The sequence below is a fragment of the Staurois parvus genome, unplaced genomic scaffold (assembly GCF_062004578.1).
Source record: "Staurois parvus isolate SC_StPar_1 unplaced genomic scaffold, SC_StPar_1.0 ptg000795l, whole genome shotgun sequence".
In the NCBI taxonomy this organism is placed as follows: Eukaryota; Metazoa; Chordata; class Amphibia; order Anura; family Ranidae; genus Staurois; species Staurois parvus.
The window spans coordinates 757,364-776,875 of record NW_028318591.1 but is presented as its reverse complement, the minus strand read 5'-3'; the positions used below and the strand labels follow the sequence as shown (position 1 = coordinate 776,875).

Sequence of the window (19,512 nt, the reverse complement as noted above, 5' to 3'; positions counted from 1 at the left end):
AAATGTTGCGCCATTTCTCTTTAGGCCAGTCAATGTGCTCTTTGGCAGATTGTAACCTCTTCAGCACTTCTTTTTTCCCAACAGTGGGACTTTGCGGGGGCTTCTTGCAGATAGCTTGGCTTCACATAGGCGTCTTCTAATTGTAACAGTCCTCACAGGGAACTTTACACCTTCTTTCATCTTCCTGGAGCTGATTGTTGGCTGAGTCCGCGCCATTTTGGCTATTCTTCTATCCATTCGAATGGTAGTTTTTCGCTTTCTTCCACATCTTTCGGGTTTTGGTTGCCATTTTAAAGCATTTGCGATCATTTTAGCTGAGCAGCCGATCATTTTCTGCACTTCTTTATATGTTTTCCCCTCTCCAATCAACTTTTTAATCAAGGTACACTGTTCTTCTGAACAATGTGTGGAACGACCCATTTTCCTCAGAATTTCAGAGAGAAATGCACTGTAACCAGCATGTCCAACATTTGCTGCCTTCCTTCCTTAAATAGGGGCAATAATTGCCACCTGTTTTTCAAAGAATGAATGACCTCACTAATAGAACTCCACACTGCTATTATTTTGAACATGCCCCTTTCAATGAGTGATTCAATGACACAAAATCAGCAGCATGCATGTCATGACTGTTGGGTCTGTTGGATTTCTATTACTCTACTACACCTGCTAGCAAATTATTTGCCATGTAGAAATATCATCTCTACCAAAAACAGTGATTGATCCGGTTAGTGATGTCTGACTGCTATTATTTTGAACACAACTGTACAAAAAAATGTTGGCCATTCTAAAACTGCAAAATATAGCTCAGAGACCATGCAGTTTTTAAAAATTCTCCTCTTTGAGTCCTCATGCACACGGGATGTTTTTACAGCGGCTGTTTTTGGCTTTTGACATTTTTTTTCTATAGCCAGTAGACTCCCCAGCATGTTATCCTACTGTATGTATCCATGCTCACATAGACTGGAATCAACGTTTTTCGGCTTGCAAAAAAACCCAGAACTAGTGGGTTTCTAGAGGAGTTTTTTAGCTGTAAAAACGCTCTAATGATGAAAAACACAGCAAAATACGCCAAACTGCGGCAAAATGGTGTTTTTGGACTTTTTTTGATGCAAAAAATAAAAAAAAAAATGCTACAAAATACCGCTAAATGCTAATGCAAAAACGCTAAAAAATGCTGAAAAACACGTTTTTAACGTGACTTTCCACAACTAACGTTACCGGTGTTATCAAAACGCCCCGTGTGCACGGAGCCTGAATCTGCACATAAATTTACCAAGATCACACCTCCAGCCCATGGTAGTAGTGAACCTGAATCTCAAACCCAGTCTGTAATATTGAGTTTTTGAAAAATACACATTTCTTTTGTTGGTTCATAAACTATATTCTGGTAGTGGTGGTAGTACTACATCAAATTGCTTCCAAAGTACCTGGGGATAGAAGGTTTCCACTAGAAATGTTTTTCATTTTGAGAAATCCTGACTATGCAAACTCCTCTTCCTGACTGTACTGGCACATCTTGTCTTGAGGGTTCCGGAGTTCATTATATTTGTTTTTGTTTTTTTTAGGCACAGAGAACACCGCTGCAGAAAACTTTTCCTGTGAGGTTTATAAGGTCTCTATTGTAAATTGTTCATGGATTGCGGGTAGAGAAGCCCCAAAAGGCACCCAATATGACTTGGTCATCAGGTAAAATCAATAACCTACATAACACTAGTGGTCTCCAAGCAGCGGCCCTTTTCTTGTCTTTATCCAGCCCGTGAGGCATCATTCCTGCTGCTGACACCAGGGCTGTCTTACTGGCATCATGGGCCCCTGGGCAAAGTAATGCTCTGGGGCCCCTACAAGCCTGCCCCAATTTATGAACCTACACTCAAGAATTAAAGTAAAAAGTTGATAGAATTAAAACATATATTTATTAGTACTTTCAATAACAATAAGAAAACATGCCATAAAACTAAACCACACCAAGTAATGGGAGGGCAGAAGGGCACAGTACAGGGGGAGTCAGGAGGACACAGTACTGGTTCTGGGATGCTGCCCGGGCCAACCTTGGTAAAAAGCATGACTGTCCCAGCAAATTTTGGATAGTTTGCAAGTATGATGTAATGCAAAATTATCATGGGCCCATGTGAAGTGCCCATCCATTAACCACTTCCAGACCGGACACTTTTACCCCCTTCCTGACCAGGGCAATTTTCAGCTTTTAGCGCTATCACACTTTGAATGACAATTGCGCGGTCATGCAACACTGTACCCAAATTAATTTTTTACCATTTTTTAAGATAGATAAAGCTTTATTTTGGTGGTATTTATTCACCACTGGGATTTGTATTTTTTTTGCTATGTAAATGAAATGTCCAAAATATTTGAAAAAAAGTGTTTTTTTTTTCATACAATTTTGCAAATAAATAATATTTCATCATAAATCTTAGCCAAAATTTATTCCGTTATCTTTTTAGTAAAAAAAAAAAAAATCCAAATTAGTTTATAAGCAAAAATTATAATTTTTAAACATTTCTTTTACATTTTTATTTTATTTTTTTATATTATTATTTTTTATTTTTATTTTTTTTTTACATACTGTCACCCTAGCAGTACAGTGTCACCATGGTGACACTGTACTACTTGTGAGGGGTGATGAAGATTTATTTATTTTTGGAGCTGAGCTGTGATTGGTCACAGCTTGTCACATGGTACAAGGCTTTTGTGAATAGCCTTGTACCATGTGACCTCTGTGATCATTCACAGATTTCACACATAGTAAGCAATGATGTCAGAAGTGGCATCTTGCTTACTACTTTGCATGTGATCACTGATTGGCCAATCAGTGATCACATGATCGGGACCTCGTACAGAGGTCCCGTCCGACGATCGGTGTTTCACTGTGTCCGGAGGACACAGCAGGCACCGGATCGCGGTGCTGCGCGCTCCCAGGGAGCGCGCACAAGCAGGGTGTGGGGAGGCCGTTTATAGACGGCCACCCGACCCTGCAGTGCCACCGTCCGGCCGTTTATATACAACGGCCGGTCGGGAAGTGGTAAAAACAGCCCTGACTGACACCAACAATGGGTCATACTTTCTGCCACTGACACCAACAATGGGGCACTATTCCTCCCACTGTTGCCAACTATTTTTTTCCCCAATACCAAAAATCAGTCATTGTTCACTCCCTCTGGGCACAGTCTGACCCCCCTAAAGTCTGAAGGACAGTAAACAACCTTTTCTTTAGAAAGTTTAGAGACCCCTGCTATATGCCATTTGAAAAACAGTAAGATGACAATGGTGTTGTGTTACAGTAAGGACTTTGGACTTTTAACGCTTGGTCCACCTGGAAAGTTGAACTAATTTATGGGTCTACATCCCTTTGTGCCTATAATGAGGGGCTCCCACTATCATTGCTGAATTTTTGAAAATTCTTAAGTTCAGAGCCTGTATACAACCATTGCATGATATCAAAGACCAATGCAGATCCAAAACAGTTTGTGGCAAAGGACATACTTGGGTAACAGGCTTACACAAGTATAATACTACGTCTCTGTAGCATTGTAGAAATGTAGCACTACCCCCCTAGGAGTCGTTAGAGATTTGGGTCCCCTATAGTCCTACACAGCCAGGCAGTTCACATTTTTTTCCACAGACTTGCATTCAGAGTCAGTAAACGGTCATTGAGCTTGGATTTTATGTTTTATGAAGAGATGGTGAACTTGAATGGGATAAGGGGTGTACGGGATGTCCAATGGAATTGCAAATTCCAGGATGAACTCTTTAACAACTATGTACAAGTCTTTACACAGCAGAAACCCTTCTTGGAAAGCTCTCCAGCCTCTCTTGGTGTACCACCCCAGACTCCAGATGATCCTCTTCTTATCCAACTGACTGAGGGAATCCCTGGGCAAAGGAATCCAGTGCTTGCCACCTCAAATGAAACAGTCTCCGATGAGGTCCTCATCTTTCCTACTTTCTAGCTGCACTATCCTGTAGGTGAGCCCCTCCCCAATTTGGCCCCCTCCCAGGCTCTTGCTCCTCAGCTTTCATTCTCCATCTTCCACTCAAATTCTCCTGCTGCTGAGCTTCTCACTTAAAAGCTGCCCTGGCCCCATGCCAAGCCTCCTACTTGTGGATTGGCAAGAGTCCTCTAAATGTGCAGGCCAGTCCCTCCTCAACCCAGCCCACTACTTCTAGAATCTATTCCAAGATTCTAGAGCAGGGGAGGTATCAGGGAACTGACCAGCAGAGCCTCTCAGCCCTGATTCAAATTTGACCCTGATGACTATTTCACCAGGCTGCTGCTCAGCCTTTCTTACTAAAACTTTACTAAAACTTAGCAACTAGCTCCCCATGGCTACCTAGGAGGGTGCTACAGAAGTAACTCAGCACATCCAAGCAGTAATTTCTCCAAAAAGAAATGTAAATGCAGCATTGTTGCACTTGTCTCCAGTTTGGTAAAGCCACAGCAAATGTTCATTCAAATAGACTAGAAGAAAAACTTTAATAAGGACACAGGTGATTTTTTCTGGGGATATTGATGAAGACTGGGGAGAACTCGAAACAAGAGAAAGGAAGGGACAAAGGGGACAATTAATCAGAACAAAGAGCCAGAGATTCTCTGGCTACATGGAATAGAGTGGGAGGTACATTCACTTATTAGGATCCAGGAGAGATTTACCCATATCTGAGAATATAAACCTATTCCAATGCAACCAAGTTATAGAATAGATTTCATGTTTGCTTAAAGTCTGTTTCTTGTAATCCAGTACTTATGGTCAATCCACTTGCTGTCCAACTCATGTACATAAACGGCCGGACGGGAGCAATGCAGGAGAGGGTGGCTAGTTATAAAGTCCTCCCACTTCCCTGTCTGTGCGCACTCCCTGGGAGCACGCAGCTCCGCGATCCGGTGCCTGCTGTGTTCTCCGGACACAGTGGAACACCGATCGTTGTACGTGACCTCTGTGCGAGGTCCGGATCATGTGATCACTGATTGGCCAATAAGTGATCACATGAATAGTAGTAAGCAAGATGTCACTTCTGACATCATTGCTTACTACGTGTGAAATCTGTGAATGGTCACAGAGGTCAGATGGTACAAGCCTATTCACAACAGCCTTGTACCATGTGACAAGCTGAGACCAATCACAGCTCGCACAGTATTTCTCAATGGCTGCAGGAATTCAACCAGAGAGAAGGAGAAATGATTGCTTTCACAACCTTTATGGGTGCAAAAGCAATCAGTGTAAGAAAAAAAAAATCTTCATCACCCCCACAAGTAGTACAGTGTCACCATGGTAACACTATACTGCTATGGTAACAATATGTAAAAAAAACATAAATAATAATATAAAAAACCAAAATAAAATGTAAAAAAATGTTTTGAACAATTATAATTTTTGGTTATAAACTAATTTGGGTTATTATTTTTTTTACTAAAAAGATATCTGAATACATTTTTGGCCAAGATTTATGAAGAAAGATTATTTATTTGCAAAATTTTATAAGAAAAACACTTTTTTTTCAAAATGTTTGGACTTTTTCATTTATATATATAAAAAAAAAAATACAAATCCCAGCGGTGAATAAATACTACCAAAATAAAGTTTTATCTGTCTCAAAAAATGCTAAAAAACTCATACGGGTACAGTGTTGCATGACCGCGCAATTGTCATTCAAAGTGTGATAGCGCTGAAAGCTGAAAATTGTCCTGGGCAGGAAGGGGGTGAAAGTGTCCGGACTGGAAGTAGTTAAGTGAGAAATGAAGAATGTTCCTGCATTGTTCCGTGTTAAAGGATTCTTGTAATTCAGATTCCAATTTCTGGAGGTAGGGTTGTTTGAAATCGTTTGGGGGGGGGGGGGGGGGAGTCAGAAGAGTAAAACAGACAATGCTGTAAAAGTCTGATATCAGGATTTTTTTTTCTTTTTTTTTTGATGGAGGATGTCACACAAGGAGCTAGAAACACACAAAGGAGGGTGGGAGCACTCAAAACTCCATGGTACAAAGATAGTTGGAGTTGGGTTGGGAATCGTGGCAGGGAGATTTGTTTGGAGTATCTAAGACATACAAGAAGCCAAGAGCTGACAAAGGTCACAAGGCTCCACCTATAACTAAAAGATCACTTTCAGTGGACTGACCCTTTAAAGAGTACCTGTAAGATGACAATTTCTCAGTTACAGACACAATACACTACATTTTCCTACCAAGAACTTTATATCTGGAACTGGTACCTGAATTTCCTTGTAATCTCTCCAAAGTGGTCAATGTATATGTCTCACATAGGTTTCTCACCTACACACTGTGAAGGGTTCCCGGGTTGATGTTTTATTAGATCTTAATAAGTTCTGGATTGGCTCATTGAGCCTGGAGGCTTTGTAGAGCTTTGGGTGGGATAACGCCACCATTCCTAGGTCCATATCTTACCTGGCAGCTAGACCAATTTATTCATGTTATCTGTCCAAAGGCCTATATATATATATACACACACAGTATATATAATGACTGATGATCGGGGCTCTCTCCTTTATATGTGATCTGAATGATGATCGGGGCTCACTCCTTTATATATGGGATCTGACTGATGATCGGGGCTCTCTCCTTTATATATGCGATCTGACTGATGATCGGGGCTCTCTCCTTTATATATGTGATCTGACTGATGATCGGGGCTCTCTCCTTTATATATGCGATCTGACTGATGATTGGGGCTCTCTCCTTTATATATGGGATCTGACTGATGATCGGGGCTCTCTCCTTTATATATGGGATCTGACTGATGATCGGGGCTCTCTCCTTTATATATGCGATCTGAATGATGATCGGGGCTCTCTCCTTTATATATGCGATCTGACTGATGATCGGGGCTCTCTCCTTTATATATGGGATCTGACTGATGATCGGGGCTCTCTCCTTTATATATGGGATCTGACTGATGATCGGGGCTCTCTCCTTTATATATGGGATCTGACTGATGATCGGGGCTCTCTCCTTTTATATGGGATCTGACTGATGATCGAGGCTCTCTCCTTTATAATTGTGATCTGACTGATGATCGGGGCTCTCTCCTTTATACATGCGATCTGACTGATGATCGGGGCTCTCTCCTTTATATATGATATTTGACTGATGATCGGGGCTCTCTCCTTTATATATGCGATCTGACTGATGATCGGAGCTCTTTCCTTTATATATGCGATCTGACTGATGATCGGGGCTCTCTCCTTTATATATGTGATCTGACTGATGATCGGGGCTCTCTCCTTTATATATGTGATCTGAATGATGATCGGGGCTCTCTCCTTTATATATGTGATCTGACTGATGATCGGGGCTCTCTCCTTTATATATGGGATCTGACTGATGATCGGGGCTCTTTCCTTTATATATGCGATCTGACTGATGATCGGGGCTCTTTCCTTTGTATATGAGATTTGACTGATGATCAGAGCTCTTTCCTTTATATATGCTATCTGACTGATAAACGGGGCTCTCTCCTTTATATATGGGATCTGACTGATGATCGGGGCTCTCTCCTTTTATATGGGATCTGACTGATGATCGGGGCTCTCTCCTTTATATATGGGATCTGACTGATGATCGGGGCTCTCTCCTTTATATATGCGATCTGACTGATGATCGGGGCTCTCTCCTTTATATATGGGATCTGACTGATGATCGGGCTCACTCCTTTATATATGCGATCTGACTGATGATCGGGCTCTCTCCTTTATATATGCGATCTGACTGATGATCGGGGCTCTCTCCTTTATATATGGGATCTGACTGATGATCGGGCTCACTCCTTTATATATGCGATCTGACTGATGATCGGGCTCTCTCCTTTATATATGCGATCTGACTGATGATCGGGGCTCTCTCCTTTATATATGCGATCTGACTGATGATCGGGGCTCTCTCCTTTATATATGGGATCTGACTGATGATCGGGGCTCTCTCCTTTATATATGTGATCTGACTGATGATCGGGCTCTCTCCTTTATATATGCGATCTGACTGATGATCGGGGCTCTCTCCTTTATATATGTGACCTGATTGATGATCGGGGCTGTCTCCTTTATATATGCGATCTGACTGATGATCGGGGCTCTCTCCTTTATATATGCGATCTGACTGATGATCGGGGCTCTCTCCTTTATATATGTGATCTGACTGATGATCGGGCTCTCTCCTTTATATATGTGATCTGACTGATGATCGGGCTCTCTCCTTTTATATACGTGATCTGACTGATGATCGGGGCTGTCTCCTTTATATGTGATCTGATTGATGATCGGGGCTCTCTCCTTTATATATGTGATCTGACTGATGATCGGGGCTGTCCCCTTTATATATGTGATCTGACTGATGATCGGGGCTCTTTCCTTTATATATGCGATCTGACTGATGATCGGGGCTCTCTCCTTTATATATGCGATCTGACTGATGATCGGGGCTCTCTCCTTTATATATGCGATCTGACTGATGATCGGGGCTCTCTCCTTTATATATGTGATCTGACTGATGATCGGGGCTCTCTCCTTTATATATGTGATCTGACTGATGATCGGGGCTCTCTCCTTTATATATGCGATCTGACTGATGATCGGGGCTCTTTCCTTTATATATGCGATCTGACTGATGATCGGGGCTCTCTCCTTTATATATGCGATCTGACTGATGATCGGGGCTCTTTCCTTTATATATGCGATCTGACTGATGATCGGGGCTCTCTCCTTTATATATGTGATCTGACTGATGATCGGGGCTCTCTCCTTTATATATGCGATCTGACTGATGATCGGGGCTCTCTCCTTTATATATGCGATCTGACTGATGATCGGGCTCTTTCCTTTATATATGAGATTTGACTGATGATCGGGGCTCTCTCCATTATATATGAGATTTGACTGATGATCGGAGCTCTTTCCTTTATATATGCAATCTGACTGATGATCGGAACTCTCTCCATTTATATATGCAATCTGACTGATGATCGGGGCTCTCTCCTTTATATATGGGATCTGACTGATGATCGGGGCTCTCTTCTTTATATATGTGATATGCAATCATCAGCTCCATCTAGTGTTCATAATGCTGTATTTTATTAAAATACCTCAATCAGTTACAGTATATACCACACTCTGGTCAGTAGGTGGAGCTGACGATGATAGGAAATAAACATATTACACAGTACTGCAATTATTTGTGATGGCTGTGCAAGTACTTGAGGCTTTTGCACAGCAAATTTTTATAAATAGACCCCCTAAGTGTTTTTCTTTTCTATAAATTATTTTTATTCATTTGGAATGTACCTTTGAACTTTCTGGCAAATTTGATTTCTTCAGTAAGTCACCTCCCTCCTTGCACATTGTAGCCCTCTCCTCTTCTTCGAGCGTCAAACTAGTCTTTGCTGGTCCAGCTCCTCTATCCCTCCTCTCACACTACCTTTTATGTAGCTGCCTGGGAAGAAGTGAAGGGAAATACTACAGAGCAGCATTTCTCAAACTTTTTACCCCAGAGGAACCCTCAAAATAATTTTCAAGTTTCACGGAACCCCTTCTAAAATTAATTTGTCAGGAGTCACGGGGGAAATACCCCTTACATTAATGGTTGAATGGAAGAATGCCCCCTTTACAGTGGTGGTCATAATTTCACCCTAATGGACTAAGATCATTGATGATCTGCAGGATCTGCTAAGCGGCATTGGACCAGAAACAATGGTGGCACCAGATTGGAGGTCTTTTAGCCACAGCTCAAGTAACACTTAACAACCCCTGGAGGAACATTCCCTGGTTGAGAATGGCTGCTATAGAGTGTCACTTGAGTCTGCTGGGGCTGCTGACTTCACATTCGAGATGTCTGCAACCATCAGCAGTCTTGTGGATTTTGGAAGTCTACACAAGGGAGGATTTTAACCCCTCGCCTACCGAGCACTTATACCCCCTTCCTGCCCAGGCCAATTTTCAGCTTTCAGCACTGTGGCACTTTGAATGACAATTGTGCGGTCATGCAATACTGTACCCATATGAAATTTTTATCATTTTGTTCACACAAGCAGAGCTTGCTTTTGGTGGTATTTAATAGCCACTGGAGGGGGAAGGGGGGGGGGGGGGGTTGCGCTATAAACAAAAAAAAAGCAAAACATTTGAAAAAAAAAGTTTTTCTTTCTTTTTATTATAAAATTTTGCAAACAGGTAATTTTTCTCCTTCATTGACGTGCATTGATTAGGCTGCACTGATAGGCAGCACTGATGGGCACTGATAGGCAGCACTAATGGGCACTGATGAGGTGGCATGGGTAGGCAGCACTGATGGGCACTGATAGGCAGCATTGATAGGTGGCACTGATGAACTGGGGGGGGGGGGGGGGGGTTGTGCTATAAACAAAAAAAAGCAAAACATTTGAAAAAAAAAGTTTTTCTTTCTTTTAATTATAAAATTTTGCAAACAGGTAATTTTTCTCCTTCATTAATGTGTATTGATTAGGCTACACTGATAGGCAGCACTGATGGGCACTGATAGGCAGCACTGATGGGCACTGATAGGCAGCACTGATGAACTGGTACTGATGATGCTGGACTAATAGGCAGCATTGATGGACAGCACTGATGGGTGGCACTGACTGATGGCACTGATGGGTGACACTGACTGATGGCACTGATGGGTGGCACTGCTGGGCAGCACTGAAGGGTGGCACTGCTGGGCAGCACTGAAGGGTGGCACTGCAGGGCACAGGTGGGTGGCACTGATGGGCACAGGTGGGTGGCACTGATGGGCACAGGTGGGCGGCACTGTTGGGCACTCATCATCAGTGCCCAGATGATCAGTGCTGATCACTTCTCTGACAATTGCCTGTGACAGCGTGAAGAAAGTGCAGCCGATAACCGGCAACTGTATTTATCCGGTGATCTGCTGTGTCAGTGGACACAGCTGATTACGTGGAAAAAGTCCGCTGTGATTGGCCATTTACCGTATCACGTGTCTGTAGGACACAGCAATCACTGGTGGTTCCGTGTTTGCGCTACTGGGGGTGTGCAGGGTGCGTGTTCTGGGAGGACGTCCATGGATGTCCTTCCGAGAACTAGACAACCGCGCTGCAGCGGGCTTTCGGCTATAGCGTGGTAGAGAAGAGGTTCAGAGGTAAATAACATGCATAAAGTATAGTAAATGCACCAAAAATCTTACGGGAAGATTGCTGTTGACATGAATGGTCTGGTGACAGAGTCTCTTTAAATATTGTGAATGCATTTACTGTATGCATTTCTTTTGCTATTAGGAATCACAACATTTCCATACCATGTGAAGACTACAGAAAGGATTCTTTTGGCAGACATGTTGGGTGTGTCCTGATATCTCCAAACATTCCTTTTAATAAGGTTAATTACATACAATTGGTGGGATCAAGTAAGGAAACTTCCATCCGATTTTATGACGAATTACTCACGCTGAACAATTATGGTAAATTCATTTTTTTTTTCTTTCTGTGAATGAATATGAAACTGTAACAATGAAAAGTACTATGGGGTTGATATACTACAACTGGAGAGTGCAAAATCTGGTGCAGCTCTGCATAGAAACCAATCAGCTTCCAGGTTTTATTGTCAAAGCTTAACCACTTCAAGTCCGGACACTTTTACCCCCTTCCTGTCCAGGCCAATTTTCATCTTTCACACTTTGAATGACCATTGCGCGGTCATGCAACACTGTACCCATATGTATTTTTTAGCATTTGTTTTACTTTTTTTTAACTTTATTATGTTGGTATTTATTCACCACTGGGATTTTTATGTTTTTGCTATATAAATGAAAAAGTCCAAACATTTTGAAAAAAAAAGTGTTTTTCTTATAACATTTTGCAAATAAATAATCTTTCTTCATAAAAATTAGCCTAAATGTTTTCTGTTATCTTTTTAGTACAAAATAAAATCACCCAAATTAGTTTATAACCAAAAATTATAATTTAAAAAAAAAAATTTTACATTTGTATTTTTTTTTTATATTATTATTTATGGGTTTTTTTTTAAAACATACTGTCATCCTAGCAGTACTGTGTCACCATAGTAACACTGTACTACTTGTGGGGGGTGATGATTTTTTTTTTTTTTTACACTGATTGCTTTTACAATGTGTAAACGCAATCATTTCTCCTTCTCTCTGGCTGCATTCTTGCAGTCATTGAGAACTACTGTGTGAGCTGTGATTGGTCACAGGTTGTCACATGGTACAAGGCTGTTGTGAATAGCATTGTACCATGTGACCTCTGTGATCATTCACAGATTTCACACGTAGTAAGCAATGATATCAGAAGTGACATCTTGCCTACTACTATTCATGTGATCACTGATTGGCCAATCAGTGATCACATGATCGGGACCTCACACAGAGGTCCTGTACAATGATCAGTGGGGCTGCGTGCTCCCAGGGAGCGTGCACAAGCAGGGAAGCGGGGAGGACGTTTATAAATGGACATCCGCCCCTGCACTGCTCCCATCTGGACGTTTATATACATGGAACGGACGGGAAGGGGTTAATTGAACAAGCTGAAGTTAGAAGCTGATTGACTACCATGTACCACCGCACCAGATTTTGCACTCTCCGGTTTTAGAAAATCGACCCGTGTTGGGCATTTAAAGAATTAGGCCTCATGTACACAGACGGACTGACAACTCAAAAGGCCCCCGGGCAATAAGGGATCATGGGGCCCCTGTGTCCTTGCCCAAACTCAAAAAAGCCTATGAAAAAGGTACCAGGGGCATCTCATTGGGCCCCCTACTGACCCCAGGCCCTCAGGCAGTGCTCGAGTTTCCAAATGGTCAGTCCGCCCCTGCTCATGTACACTGCTGCTCCTAAACATGAGTTGGCATTTTTTTTGCCAAAGCCCCTGAACTCAGCTCATTAAAAGCCTATGTGTCCGTTTAGAAGCAGCAGAGTTTAGGGGCAATTAAATGTCCCTCTCCTGAACACAGAAGAATTGCATTGAGGAGAGAAACATTTTGGCCAAAAAAACTCTAAACGTGGCAAAAACACATGTAAACACGTCTACAGGCTAGCTACATTTAGCACTTGGGCACTTATCCATGTCAAAATACTCTGGCCAATCAAATGAATAAATGTCCAAGCACTAAATGTGGGTAAATGCAGTACCACGTTTACATGCATTTTTTCGTTTAGGGTTTTGCTGCTGCCAGGAGAGCTTAACATCTAGGGGAGTTCATGTGTACATGAGACATAAAAAGCTTTCTATAGGTGAGCCTATACTTGCCTCTCTGTTGGTCTACGTCTCCACTTCTCTGTCCCAATGCTGCAGCCTCGGAAAGTCTCTTCGGCATCCAGCACTATCAGTGTCCTGCAATCTGACTCCTTACTATGACCTTTAAATCACAACTATGTCCTATATTAACCCCTTCACGCCTAAGGGTAAAACAAATCTAAATGCCTAAGCACAATTTTGCAATGTTGACATGTGTTAGTAAAACCGTACATATCATCACCGCTACTTTGTACATTGAGGTGGATTATACCTTGTTTTTTTCAGGACAAATTGGGCTTTTATTTGGTGGTAAATGGTAAAATGGTAATGGATAGCTACTGATTTTTTTTATTATCAAAGGAAAACTGGCCTAAAGTAAAAAGAATATTTTTATTATTTAGCTGTGTGTTTCTTGTTACTACCATACCCTACCACCAAAAAACAACCCAAAATAAATTTTCCAGCTGTTGATGATCGCAGCGATACCATAGATGTGTATGTTTTTTGATGTTTGTACCCATAGTACAGCCCAGAAACAATAGTGCGCATTTTGTTTTTGTTTTTTTTCACCTAAAACACACTGACACCGACACTAACTGACACTGATACCAATTTTTTTTAAATCCTGACCTTTGACCCTGACTTTTGACCTTAAAAATCCTGACCTTTGACCCTAAAAAGCAGGTGAGCCTAAACTTGCCTCTCTGTTGGTCTACGTCTCCACTTCTCTGTCCCAATGCTGCGGCCTCGGAAAGTCTCTTCGGCATCCGTCACTATCAGTGTCTTGCAATCTGGCTCCTTACTATGACCTTGACCTTAAACTTTGACCCTGACCTTGACCCAAACATTAACCCTGGCACTGAACTAGATCAAACCTTGAACTAGGTATTTTTTTCTTTATTTTTTATTTTATGTGTTAATAGTTATTGATTTATTTATTTATTTAATTTTTTTGCAAACATTTTTTCCCCCTCTTTGCCAGGAGCTAGAGAGATACAATATATCTCTCTCCTCCATTCATAGAGAGAAAAAAAAAAACAAGGGAGCCAGGCTATACAGTGACTGATCACTGTGATAGTCAATCAGAGGCTATCACAGCGATCATGTGACCCGGAATCGGGAGTCCTGGGTCCTGATCGTTAGAACAGGACCCAGAATCAGGAGTCCCGGGTTCCGATCGTTAGAACGGGACCCGGGGCTCTCAGTGACACTGCGGTCTTTGGGCTGGGAGCGCACCGTGAGGCGCACTCCCAGCAGAAAGACAGGTATGCAAATATGCGGCCCCACGGAAAAAAGCCCAGTTCTGTGAGGCCGCATATTTATGTCGGCGTCAAGGGGTTAAGGTAGTTGATGGGGGAAGGAACCAACAAATGGCAGAGAACACAGGCATGGAGTTTGCATGTTCTCCCCGTACTTGCGTGAGTCTTCTCTGATACTCTGTTTTCCTCCCACACTCCAAAGACATGCTGGAAGGTTAATTCGCTCCTGTCTAAATCGGTCCTAGTATACAGTCAGGTCCATAAATATTGGGACATCGACACAATTGTAATATTTTTGGCTCTATACACCACCGCAATGGATTTAAAATGAAAGGAACAAGATGTGCTTTAACTGCAGACTGTCAGCTTTAATTTGAGGGTATTTACATCCAAATCAGGTGAACGGTGTAGGAATTACAACAGTTTGCATATGTGCCTCCCACTTGTTAAGGGACAGAATAATGATCATAAATCAAACTTTCACTTTTTAATACTTGGTTGCAAATCCTTTGCAGTCAATTACAGCCTGAAGTCTAGAACGCATAGACATCACCAGACGCTGGGTTTCATCCCTGGTGATGCTCTGCCAGGCCTCTACTGCAACTGTCTTCAGTTCCTGCTTGTTCTTGGGGCATTTTCCCTTCAGTTTTGTATTCAGCAAGTGAAATGCATGCTCAATCGGATTCAGGTCAGGTGATTGACTTGGCCATTGCATAACATTCCACTTCTTTCCCTTAAAAAACTCTTTGGTTGCTTTTGCAGTCTGCTTTGGGTCATTGTCCATCTGCACTGTGAAGCGTCCAATGAGTTGTGAAGCATTTGGCTGAATATGAGCAGATAATATTCCCGAAACACTTCACAATTCATCCGGCTGCTTTTGTCAGCAGTCACATCATCAATAAATACAAGAGAAGCAGTTCCATTGGCAGCCATACATGCCCACGCCATGACACTACCACCACCATGCTTCACTGATGAGGTGGTATGCTTAGGATCATGAGCAGTTCCTTTCCTTCTCCATACTCTTCTCTTCCCATCACTCTGGTACAAGTTGATGTTGGTCTCATCTGTCCATAGGATGTTGTTCCAGAACTGTGAAGGCTTTTTTACATGTCGTTTGGCAAACTCTAATCTGGCCTTCCTGTTTTTGAGGCTCACCAATGGTTTCCATCTTGTGGTGAACCCTCTGTATTCACTCTGGTGAAGTCTTCTCTTGATTGTTGACTTTGACACACATACACCTACCTCCTGGAGAGTGTTCTTGATCTGGCCAACTGTTGTGAAGGGTGTTTTCTTCACCATGGAAAGAATTCTTCGGTCATCCACCACAGTTGTTTTCCGTGGTCTTCCGGGTCTTTTGGTGTTGCTGAGCTCATCAGTGCGTTCCTTCTTTTTAAGAATGTTCCAAACAGTTGTTTTGGCCACGCCTAATGTTTTTGCTATCTCTCTGATGGGTTTGTTTTGTTTTTTCAGCCTAATGATGGCTTGCTTCACTGATAGTGACAGCTCTTTGGATCTCATCTTGAGAGTTGACAGCAACAGATTCCTAATGAAAATAGCACACTTGAAATGAACTCTGGACCTTTTATCTGCTCATTGTAATTGGGATAATGAGGGAATAACACACACCTGGCCATGGAACAGCTGAGAAGCCAATTGTCCCATTACTTTTGGTCCCTTAACAAGTGGGAGGCACATATGCAAACTGTTGTAATTCCTACACCGTTCACCTGATTTGGATGTAAATACCCTCAAATTAAAGCTGGCAGTCTGCAGTTAAAGCACATCTTGTTTGGTTCATTTCAAATTCTGTTGGTGTATAGAGCCAAAAATGTTAGAATTGTGTCAACGTCCCAATATTTATGGACATGACTGTATGTGAATATAAAACAGGAGCCCTATATCGTAAAATAAATCCTTGATATATTGTAAGCTCCTTGAAGCCAAGGATTGATGTAGATGAATAGCATACACGCGGTGTACATTAATGACACTATATAAATAAATAATAAGCGTTGCATTCCCGAAGACACTGACAGAGGAGAGGGAGGAAAAATGGACCACAGGAGTGGTGAGTGTAAACCATCTTCTATGGTAGGAGCTTTTACGTTTTTATGTTTTATAAAAAAAGGGTTTGGGGTCTCTTGAAGTGTGTATCTCCAGTCAAAACTAAACTTCCCGTTTTTAGAGTTGGATAGTTTGGAGGATTAGCACCTGTGTTAGTTTTTCTTTTTTGTTTGAAGGCCCACTGGGGAGATTTCACCTCAATTCCTGCCCCAGTGACATCTGTGTCAACAAGAAAGCTAGTGAAAGAGGTCTCCAGCAGAGAATATAAAGAGCGGACAGGGGCTCTTCTCTTCCCCATATGCTAATAATAATTCTTGATTGTTGTCTGTTTCCCTTTTGGAGATATACACTTCCTGTACAGGTACCAATGTTATCATCAGGACTGGAAACATTTCTCCAGACAGGGTGCAATTCTTCCCTACTTTATGAAACAAAAAAGTTTTGGCTGAAAATATAATTGAACAGAATAACAAGATAACAAAAAGATACATTTCTATTATTTTGTATCCGGTGTTATTACTATAGCTTGACATTTTGTTAGAGTAAATGCACTGATAGTATTAGAATGTATAGCTGTCTTTTTCAACCTGTTAATCCCAAAGGAACCCCTTTAAATCATTTTTGGGTGTCAAGGAGCTCTTAGAAACCATTTTAACACCATTTAATTGGGGGCCGATGGCAAAAAATGTCTTACATTGGTGGTCATTGGAAAGAATGTCCCTTACATTAGTGATCAGTAAGAAGAATGTCCCTTCCTTTGGTAATCAGTGGGGAGAATGTCCCTTAAAGGGGCGTAACTACAGAGGTTGCAAGGGCCGCATTTGCAACCTGGCCTCATGCTCCAGGGGGCCCATGCAGCCCCTATGTAAACCTAGATAGGAGGGGCAGTGGGGGGGGGGGGCATATAGAGAAACTAATTCCCTTCATATTCCCCTGCAGCCACTAAAAGTTCACTTCTCCTCCTTTCGCTCCTGCAGGCATTCAGCCTAACAGTCTACCCCCAGCTGGCATCCGCTTCTCAAAATGCCTTGTATCAGAATGAGCTCACTGGCGCCCCCATCCATACAGTAAACCGCTGTGCCCAGGGCAGCCACCCCTTCTGTCCACCCCTTTGTCCTGGCCCTGATACTATAGATAACTTTGGTAGCACACATATTGTGCATGGATGGGAGGACTTTGCATAGATGAGTAACAACCATTTTTGTTTCCAGTTATTTTAGATCCTCCAAGAAACATACGTCTGAATTATAGCTTGAATGAAATTACATGGGAGAGGCCAGAGACATACAGCATTGCAACAGGACAGTGTTTTGAATACAACATTAATATAAATGGGGTAATGTCATCAGTTCATACTTTTCATGCTTTCGGGACCAGAGGTTATTGGTACCTCCACTGATCAGCCAGAACATTATGACCACTGGCACTGAATGCCATCGATAATCTTGTTACAATTCCACCTGAAGGTGGGTGAGATATATTTGGCATCAAGTGAACATGTTGTCCCTGAAGTTAACCAAAAAATGTGTAAGCGTAAGGATTTGAACAATTTTGACAAGGGCCAAATTGTAACGGCTAGATGACTGGGACAGAGCAAACTACAGCTTTTTTTTGGCTGTTCTTGGCCAGCGGTGGTCTGGACCGACCAAAAGTGGCCCAAGGATGGAAAACTGGAGACAGGGTGATGGGCAGTCGAGGCTCATTGATGCACGTGGGGAGCTTGTTGAGAAAGTGAATGCCGGTTCTGATAGAAAGGTGTCAGAACACACAGAGCACCACAATTTGTTTTCTATGGGGCTGGGTAGACTGGTCAGGGTGCCCATGATGTCCACAGCCAAAGGTGCCTACAATGAACATGAGCCTCACCACATGAGCCTCACCACTGGACCACGGAGCAATGGAAGAAGGTGGCCTGGTCTGATGAATTCAGGAATGGTTTGAGGAACACAACAACGAGTTGGAGGTACTGACTTGGCCTCTAAATTCTCCAGATCTCAATCCTATCGATAATCTGTGGGATGTGCTGGAAAAACGAGTCTGATCCATGGAGGCCCCACCTCGCAACTTCCAGGACTTGAAGGATCTTCTACTGACAGCTTGGTGCCAGATACCACAGCATACCTTCCGAGGTCTAGTGTTGTCCATGTCTTGATGGATTATGGTGGGTGATCACAATGTTATGGCTGGTCGGAGTAGATATGTAGGCTCCTGACAGGCAGTGAGGAAGCAATGTGAACTTTTGCCAACAAACACCCCCTACTGCATGCATTGCACATGGCTGCTGGGTGTTTGCGGCACTTTCCCATGTACTGGAATGTGTAGCGTTCGGCGTGCTCCCCACCCTCCACCCAAAACCACAAGCCTTACCTAACTGCAGCAGAGAAAAATCAGGTCTCCTCCTTATCCAGACAGAGCTGTACTGCCTGGCAGAGATTTGGAAATCTCAGGACTGGATTACTTTGGGTGGTAAAACGGCTTCCATATATTCATTCCATTAGTGTATTTAGCTGTTTACCTGCTGTTCAGGCTTTCATGGTATGACTGTCATATTTGTCCTTGTGCTCTGCAAAGAACTAAATGACAAATCCCAGGCTGAAACATTTCACAAAATCACCTGATTATACTACAGTTAGTGATTGATTGCCCATTGGAATCAGTGAGATAATAATAAAACCAATGGCCACTACTCCGTACTCTTACTACTTGACCTCTCTGCGGCTTTTGATACGGATGACCATCCCCTCCTCCTCAAAAAACGCCACTCTCTTGGCCTCAGAGACTCTGCTCTCTCCTGGTTCTCCTCCTACCTATCACAGCGCTCCTTCAGTGTTACCTATAACGCTGCCTCCTCATCTTCACTCCCTCTGTCTGTAGGGGTCCCTCAAGGTTCTGTCCTCGGGCCCCTACTCTTCTCCATCTACACCTCCTCCCTTGGTCACTTGATAAAC

General features: G+C 42.5%; 1 protein-coding gene across 1 annotated transcript in view; it reads left to right on the top strand.

The window, feature by feature from the left end:
* Positions 1-19,512, top strand: part of LOC149444259 (granulocyte-macrophage colony-stimulating factor receptor subunit alpha-like) — a 96,165-nt gene that overhangs the window by 45,642 nt on the left and 31,011 nt on the right. Inside the window, exons 5-7 of the mRNA XM_089654739.1 lie at positions 1,566-1,686; positions 11,265-11,446; positions 17,776-17,900. Coding sequence (XP_089510865.1) covers positions 1,566-1,686; positions 11,265-11,446; positions 17,776-17,900 — 428 coding nt within the window. The remainder of the gene's footprint in view (positions 1-1,565; positions 1,687-11,264; positions 11,447-17,775; positions 17,901-19,512) is intronic.